The 8,905-nt window shown below is 34.3% G+C and overlaps 1 protein-coding gene across 1 annotated transcript; it reads right to left on the bottom strand.

The window, feature by feature from the left end:
* Positions 1-338: 338 nt before the first annotated feature.
* Positions 339-3,690, bottom strand: LOC145075910 (uncharacterized). The gene is made up of 4 exons (XM_079021981.1): positions 2,814-3,690; positions 2,118-2,377; positions 1,239-1,865; positions 339-623 (listed from the first exon to the last, which is right to left on the bottom strand). Exons 1-4 carry the CDS (start codon positions 3,688-3,690, stop codon positions 339-341), a joined length of 2,049 nt encoding a protein of 682 aa, XP_078878107.1.
* Positions 3,691-8,905: the final 5,215 nt, after the last annotated feature.

Raw genomic sequence — 8,905 nt, 5'->3', positions numbered from 1 at the left:
AACAATTCTAGTGGTTCGGATATACTAGATTCTGAGATGCTTTTGTGAGTGGATCTGGAAAGTTTTCCTTTTTCACATGCGGCACAAAGAGTTTCGTTATCAAGCTTTAGAAGTGGTAGCCCTCGAACAAGATCATCGCCGATTAATTTGTTGATGTACCCAAAGTTTAGATGGGAAAGGCGACGGTGCCATAACCAACTAATATCTGCTGGGGCTTTAGATAGCAGACATATATCGGGTTTACCGTAGATAAGATCCATGTCAAGTGGATACATATTTCCGGCACGGTCAGAATCAACTATAACATCTTTGGTTTTGGCGTCCATGATCAAGCTTCGTTATTTGGTGAAAAGAACTTCAAGATTGTTATCACACAGTTGAGAAACACTGATGAGGTTGTGTTTCAGGTCATCGACGAAGGCAACTTTCTTTATGGTAAAATTACCATTTGTTATGTTTCCATAACCTTTGATTTTTGCTTTCATGTTGTTTCCGAAGGTAACATCTTGATTGGTTTGTATAGGTTTGAAGTCACGTAAGTAGTTCCGGTTTCCTGTCATATGCTTGGAGCAGCCACTATCAATATACCATGTATCATCATTGGGTTCTCCAGCATTAAGTACCTACAATTAGACAGAAAGTTTAGGTACCCAAATCTGAATGGGTCCTGGTTTGTCAGTTGTTATTTTGGGTGCTTTGCTTGATGAATTTCTTTTATCATTTGACTTCACATTATTGTAATGGTTTGGTTTATGACAATGGAATGGTTGAGGTTTGATTTGATCTATTAAGTTTACCCAAAATGTGATTTGTTTTTGAAAGCCTGTGGGTTGATAAGATCTGTGATTTGGTGAAAGATATCCTAGATGTGAAGGTTTGTTTGAAAAGTTTTCTTCATATCTGGGATGTGATGGGCAGTTTTGAAAAGCTTTTTGATGATGATGGTTTGAAACTTTCTGATGTGATGGTTTTTGAAAGTTCCTTGAATGATTAAAAGTGATATCTTGAAAGCGGTTTTCAAAAGGTTTTGGAAAAGGTTTTGGTTTTTGTTTGGAAACCTGTTTATGAGGTATGACGTAGGGTTTAACTGGTTTCTTTGGTTGGTTTTCAAAAATGTTTGGCATGATAAGTGGGGTTTTGGTGACTTGAATGGATTTTTTGCTTGTTTGTTGTTTCTTGGAGTATTTTTGTCCCACACTAGTTTTTCCAACAATTGATGAAGTCATTGTAGGAAAAACAGTTGGTATAGAAGTACTACCATCCTCATAAGAGGAATTTTCTCCATTCAAAAAGTTTTTGAGTTTAGTGGTTCCATCGGTATGTTTGATTTGGTGAGTTAAAGAACTTGCAGAGTTTGTTTCAGAATTTACAACTCTTTTGAAAGACTTTTTGGAAACACTGAAAGCAATATCATCTGGACTACAGTTGATAACTGTTTCGTCATCTGAATCTTCCTCATTAAGAGATGTGAAAAGATCTGGTAGAGTAGATTCAGAGTTTTCACAATTCGTCATGTTTTCCTGTTTTGCTTGTTCAATTTCAAAGGATTCTCTTCCAATTCTTGGTCTATAATTCGTATCAATTTTGCCAGTTCCTAAGGTGTTTGCCTTTGTGAAAATATCATCACTTAGTTTTCTAGCAACTTTGATAGAATCAATATTCCACATCAGTCTTTTATTCTCGATTTTAAGAGAATTGATTTGTTTTAAAGAATCAGTCAGTTTTTCATTTAGAATATTGTATTTATCAGTTGATTCTTGAAAGTCTTGTTTCAACTGAAGGATTTCCATTTCTAAAACATCTTTTGTTTCAGAAGAAATGATTGACTGATCTTTTAGTTCCAAATCCCTTTTCTGAATTAGGGACTGATTTAATTGTTCCAAGACGTGATTATAATCTTCTGATTTTCTTTCAACATCTCTTTCCAATTTGCTTTTAGTTCTTGTTGATTCTCCAAATTTGAGTTGCAAGGTTTGTAACTCAGATTTGCAAATATCATAATTGACCATTATGTCATGATATGTTTTGAGATCAGTTTCCAGACTAGTCTCAATTTTGGTTATGTGGGACTCAAAAATTGTTTTGGAAAAACCAAGTTCAGAGATCATAGACCATACCTGTTCTATGACGTTTGGAGCTCTTGAAGGTATTTCAACACCAGCTACGAAGCAGAAGTTTGATTGTGCTTGTTCATTATCAGCTTCGTCATCAGATGTTGGCCAGTATTCTACGCTTGGTTCATGGATTGCCATCAATGCTTTTTGCTTTTCTTGGTTTTCCAGTTTCTTCAATTCATCGGCTCTTTGAGCATAGTATGCTGAGTCTTTGATTTTGGTTTTGTTTTTGGCTCGGCATTCTCTGGCATAGTGATTTGTTCCTTTGCAGTTGTGACAAATGATCACTTCTTCATCACTGTCATCCTTTTGACTTTTAATCAGAAGTCTTTCAGGTGCTTGAGTTTGGGTTTGTTGGGAAGGTTGAGAATGGTTTTGTTGGAATCCAAAATTTTGGTTGTTTTGAAAACCATTTGTTTTGATTGTTGTAACCTTGATTTTGGAAACCTCTGTTTTGATTTTGAAAACTGTTGTTTAGATTGTGATTATGACCTGAGTTGGGATCGTTTTGAAATCCCTGGTTTTGAAAACCTTGGTTTGAGTTATTTTGGAAAGAAGGTCTTTGAGAATTTTGTCCAAAGTAAGGTCTTGGTTGAAAACCTGAGTTATTTTGTCCAAAAGACGGTCTTGGTTGAAAACTTGAGTTATTTTGTCCAAAAGATGGTCTTGTTTGAAAATTTGGTCTAAAATTTGATTGACCATGATTTGGGATAAATCTCTGGAGATTTGTGTTTGCAACCAAAGCACACAGTTGTTGATAATCTGCTTCATCATTTGAATCAGACTGGAAGGATTGGTTTTGAAAAGATGTAGTTTGATTAAAATGATTAAAGTTTTGATCATTGTAAGGTGTTTGGTTTTGAGAAGTTGTGGACACAAGAGCAAGTGGTCCTCCAAAAGCTGCAATGGTTGGTGGGTCAATCGAGGATTCATACGATTGAAGTTCTCCATACAAATTGTACAAAGATTCGGTATGAATAGCTGGATTTCCCTGAATAATGAGTTTAACCATTTTCCAGCTTTCGAAAAGATTGTTTAAAAACTTGAGATTTATCTCGTGTTGTGTCTTTTTGATACCCAAATTGTTCATTTTAACCATAATCAAATTGAACCTATCATGAGCATCATGGATAGTTTCTGATGAAAGCATTTTGAAATTATCGAATTCATTCAAAACAGATGTTCTTTTGTTTCCGATAATTCTTTTATTTCCACAAAAACGATTTTTCAAATTTTCCCAAATTTGATTTGCGGTTAACATCATAATGTCATCCATTTGACTTAGAATACTGTGAGGTATTCCAGACACAAGTTCCTTTTTGGTTTGGAGTTCCAACTTTCTTATGATATCGGTTTGAGTGGCTTGATTCGTAGCAAGAGTAGCCATATTTTCTGGAGTAACATATGTTCCTTCTACACACTTCCAGATATCTTCATTTATAGCGTTAAGATGAAGATTCATACGGCCAACCCACGAATTATACTCTTCAGGAATAAGTATGGGTGCCCGTGAACCAGATCCTAAGCTATTTGCAATGGACACAGAGTTCATGTTGGAGTAATTTGCCAAAGACATTTTTTTTTTTAAAAGGATTTTGAACAAGTGATATTAAAATGAAATTTTTAAAGAAAAGCTTATGGAAGGTTTATCAACGCTATAACCAAAAGTTTTTCGACAAAAATTTCAAGGTAAATCACACAAGCTCTGATACCAATTGTTGGATATTATTCCTTTTATATCAGCTCAGATACCGATTGTTGGAAATATAAAAATCTGATTACCACAACAAAAGGCTCGGCTACCAGTTACTGTGTGACAGATATATTTGTTAAAGGTATAAGATATAGATATATATAAAGAATAATAATTGCGGAATAAGTATAAATATGAAAGCTATAAATGACTGAAAGCTATAATAATATAAATGACTGTATTTAAATGACGTAAAGCTATAAATAATATAAATGACTTTATTTAAATAACATAAAGCTATAAATAATATAAATGACTATATTTAAATGACATAAAGCTATAATAAAGTATATAAGTATATAAATATATATCAAGTAGGTTCGTCAATAAATTGACTGAACTGGACTCATGGAACGACTGGTCGATATTTGTTCTTTGAATGGACTGGTCGATATTGGGACTCTTGGAGCGACTGGTCGATATTTGTTCAATGATCAATCCGGTATTTGATAAGTAGTAAAAAGTTCATTTTCATGTAAATGGGTTGTTTACAAAACAGTGCAAAGTACACGAGTGATGTATTTGTATACGAGTATAGGGTGTTTGAGGAGATTTGATGAGGTTGGAGTGGGTATTTGGAGGGTGTTAGGAGGTGGAATAAGGTTGTAATTTTGGTGGTGTAAGGCAACAAAGATGGTGAAGTTGAAGGAGCTTTGGGTGGTGATGGATGTAGATTTTTGGAGTAAATCTCTCTGGATAGCCAATTCTCTCTCGCGTCTCTTTGGGGTTTCCCGTGGTCAAAATCGTCCACGAAAATTTCTATATGTAGGTAAGGTTCTGAAGAATTGATGGTGAAAATCTCCCTAGTAGTATTTTGGCTGTGTTGTGCTCGGTTTTTTGTTTTCTAACATGAAGATTCTGAACTCGAAAACAGAAATCTCTCTGGATAACCAATTCTCTCTCGCGTCTCTTTGGGGTTTCCCGTGGTCAAAATCGTTCACGAAAATTTCTAGATGTAGTTAATGTCCTGAAGAATTGATGGTGAAAATCTCCCTAGTCTTTTTGTGCTTGTAACGAGCCCAGTTTTCTTCGTTTTTGACTTGAAGATTCTGATGTCGAAAAACAGCAAGGTGGTGATGGTTGTGGTGATTTGAAAGGGTTTTTTTGGAGGAGGTATTTGGAGGGTGTTTGGAGATTATTTTGAGGTTGGAAGGAGGTTAATATAAGAGAAGTTTTTGGTGGTAAATGGTGTGATGAACAAAGATAATGAAGATGAAAAACCTTTAGTTTCAATGAAGAAGATGAAGATGGTTGATGGTGTTCTTCATTTCATTGTTGATGATCTTGGTGTTCTTCACTTAGCTTCTTATTTGATCTTGGTGTTCTTCATTTAGCTCTAGGGATTTGTCTTTGTTCTTGAAGAAGATGAAGATTGGTGATGTTCTTGGGAGTGTTTGTAGTTTGTAGGAAGTGTTACAATATTACAAATGAACACACACACTTACATACACAAACTCATGTATACATATATGCATGAAACAAATAACTTCTAGTGCACTTGAGTATATGGAGAGTTGGCTGCAAGTTGATGTAGAGTAGGAGGCAAAAACGTGGGGTATTCATTTGCAACTTCATTTCCTTGACTTATTGACACTTCTTTGTTGACTTTTCCAATTGTTTGACTTTTCCATATACAACATATATATATAATACATATATACATATATAATACATAAATATACATATAATACATATATATACGTGTATATATATATATATATATATATATATATATATATATATATATTGTTGAAACTGTTTAGTCACACAACTAATTTTCTCGTCTATGCGTTTTCGGTCATTCGCCTGTTTTCGTATTTTCCGTTTGATCACGCATTCATGCAACCTGAAATAACTGATAATATTTGTTAGATTGTATAAAAACAGTTCATCTTATTTCAGTGATGGTCACATACAAGGTTACATAAGAACATTTTTCAACAATATAACTATGGCAGCTATGCCTAATGGATAACATTTGCAGCTGTGCCTACCATATATTATTGTGGGTTGTAAACGCTATATACTCACCTGGTTTCGCAACCTGAACCACTCATTTTATTTGTATCACAGGTATGGATGCGAAGATACATTACACTGAGAGTTTAAAGGAGATGTAAATCATTAGTGTAAATGAATCTAACGTCTGTTTATGCTTATGTTTATGTATTGGCGATGACATCCCAATGTTTTAATATAAGTTAAATACATTTCTTCAGAAATGATTTGTTAACATATTTATCATGTTTTCTCGGAACAAATTCCACAATATTATTCTTTAAAAAAGATACTCTGATTTTAAAATATGTACAAATAAAATTTTTAAAATTGATTGTGAATTTAGGGATGTCATAGGTACTCTTGGGATAAAGTGAATTATAGCTATTTAAGTTGTGTTATTATATCTATATTATTTATTAACAGTTGGCTTGCAGTTCTGATAATTAAGGAATATTATCATAAGAATATTATGGGATTAAAATCCCCATGTATCTCACTTGGTTTTCCAACTTGACCCACTCAGTTTGTATGCATTATAAGTATCAAGACTTAAGCTACTGGAGCTTGATCAGGATGCTGAGTAATTAAGGGATAGTTTGCCATGGTGTTTAGACCCCTTAGGAATTTATGTTGTAACTTATGTATATGTATTGATTATGACATCCTTAGGGTTTTAAAAACTTGAGACAATCACTTGTTCTCAAAATGTTTAATTATACTGGGATCTTCCACAACAATGATAAAATGATTTTCAAGCGTAATGAAAAAGTTTTAATTGATGCTGAAAACTAGAGGATGTCACATATTTGACAAATAACTAACTAATATCAATATCGGTTCTAAGCATCAAATAAAAAGCAAATCCCTAGGCTATAATGCATCTTATTTACCATGCAATTCTTAAACGACTTCTTCTAGGATTCCTTTCACTTCACCCTACTGTTTTCCGAGCAAAAAATTATACCAATATTAAATAATTGACAGACGAATACGAATGCATGCCTTTAAAACCAAGAGGTTTGTTGATTGAAAGACCCAAAACTACAACGGTTAGACTTATACGAGAGCTGCGTAAGAGCACCAAATTAGGCATTCTAAAACTACTTAACTTTGGGAGCATGCAACCTAATGTATTTGTCAAATAAGTAACTTCTATCAATATAGGTTCTAAGTAGCAAATAACAAGCAATCCCGTCACATACTATCATGTATTTCTAACATTTCACATATCAACAATCATCACAAATATGAATATTTTGGGAATCACTTTCCTTTTTGAAATGTCGATGACTGTACGTATCACATTCTCTTCTTTTATATAGTTTCTTTTCTTAAAATGTTTATTAAGATATGCGGATCCTTAGTTTGACTCTGGAATCACACGAGTGTTCCTCCAGTTCACTCAAACCAGGGCTCTGATACCAACTTGTAACGTCCCAATTTCCAACCCAAAATTTTCATTTTTAGTTGACTAAAACATTAAATTACTTCAAAGTATAATTTTGATTATGTGGAAACATAATCGAGAATGCTTGTGTGTATAGTCAACCTTCACCCTTCTTATTATCTGATGGAGTACCTGAAAACATTTAATTTCAACCGGGTAAGTGCTAGGTTTAGCAAGTACCTCAAGATACCATATACCACAATACATATACATGAATATAAATGAGCCTCGCCCAGAATACACAATGGCCCCCGTCTAAACTACTTAATGGGCCCCGCCTAACATACATAACGGGCCCCTCTCAACCTAGATGGCAGGCTCAGCCCGACATACATAGAGATTACACATTAAGTTCTACTAATATAGGCACATAAAAGCTACACTATCGACTCTATTTTACTAACTACTATGTCCTAACTGATGGGTTTGAGCCAAAACAACATCCTATGTGCTCATGCAAACCCTAATGCTTGGATCTAGGTTTCACTAATTGTACATGCAATCATCCAAGGCTTATAAACCCTAGATCTATCATACATATTACAAAGCTAATGTAATTAATGAGATCTAGATGATTACCTCTTCAAGAACTCTTGATCTTTCTTCTTCCTTGAGCTTATAGTCACAAATGTAACTCCTCTAATGACTTACAAACACCAACTAGAAAGAGGGTAATATATAAGAGAGGGGGGAGGCACACAAAGTCAGCTCTAGGGTTCTTGGAAAACAAGTGACCGAAAATTGCAAGCATAGGGTCCTATGTATACTATGAGCAGCTAGGGTTTCAGTCAAAACCCTAATGGACAACTTAAACCATAAGCAACCCATGGAACCTTCTGGAATACATTCCATGGACGAAAATATGATGGGCTCCAATCATAATTTCGTTCACCCATTTAATCCATTAGGTTTCCCAACCCAAAATTCAACTATCACACATTTGATAGTTTAAGTCCCCTTTATTCAATTAATCTCTTTTAGTCACCAAATTAATTTATGACTAACACTATTAATTATCTAATTTGATTTCTCTTTTAATATATTATTCTTCTAATATATTAATAAACCATAATATCTTCTCTTTCTCCATAAATCACACTGTCAAGTCACTATGGTGAAGGCAACCCAAAAGGACCATGCACAACCGAGTCAAGTACTTACCAAATATAGTTACGGGCTTAGACACTAATCCAACAGTCTCCCACTTGGATAATTCTAGTAACTATAAATGTAAGTACAATTCGATTAGCAATCGTAGCTCTCAAAGATTTTTTAAACTCTGATCTTATCAGTAATCTGTCCTTTAGATAAGGGATCGTATAGTCCTCCATTCTAGATATCGTGCGGACAATTATATGGAACATAGTCATCCTTATTGTCCAGCAGTTTGTTCCTCGAACTCTGATTCATTTGACATAGAACTTAATTGAACACATCAATTCAGTCCTGACCGGGCCCGACACATAGGTCAAACCAAATCATCGACGGGCCCTGATATCGATTTTACCCTCTTAGGATAAAAGGAACATATAAACTTTGACTTATATGCATTTATTATTCACTAAGCAAATCATACACAACAATGTGTTT

The sequence above is a fragment of the Lactuca serriola genome, chromosome 9 (genome assembly GCF_051521515.1).
Source record: "Lactuca serriola cultivar US96UC23 chromosome 9, Lser_US96UC23_V15, whole genome shotgun sequence".
Lineage (NCBI taxonomy): Eukaryota > Viridiplantae > Streptophyta > Magnoliopsida > Asterales > Asteraceae > Lactuca > Lactuca serriola.
This window is presented reverse-complemented; position numbering and strand designations above follow the sequence as displayed.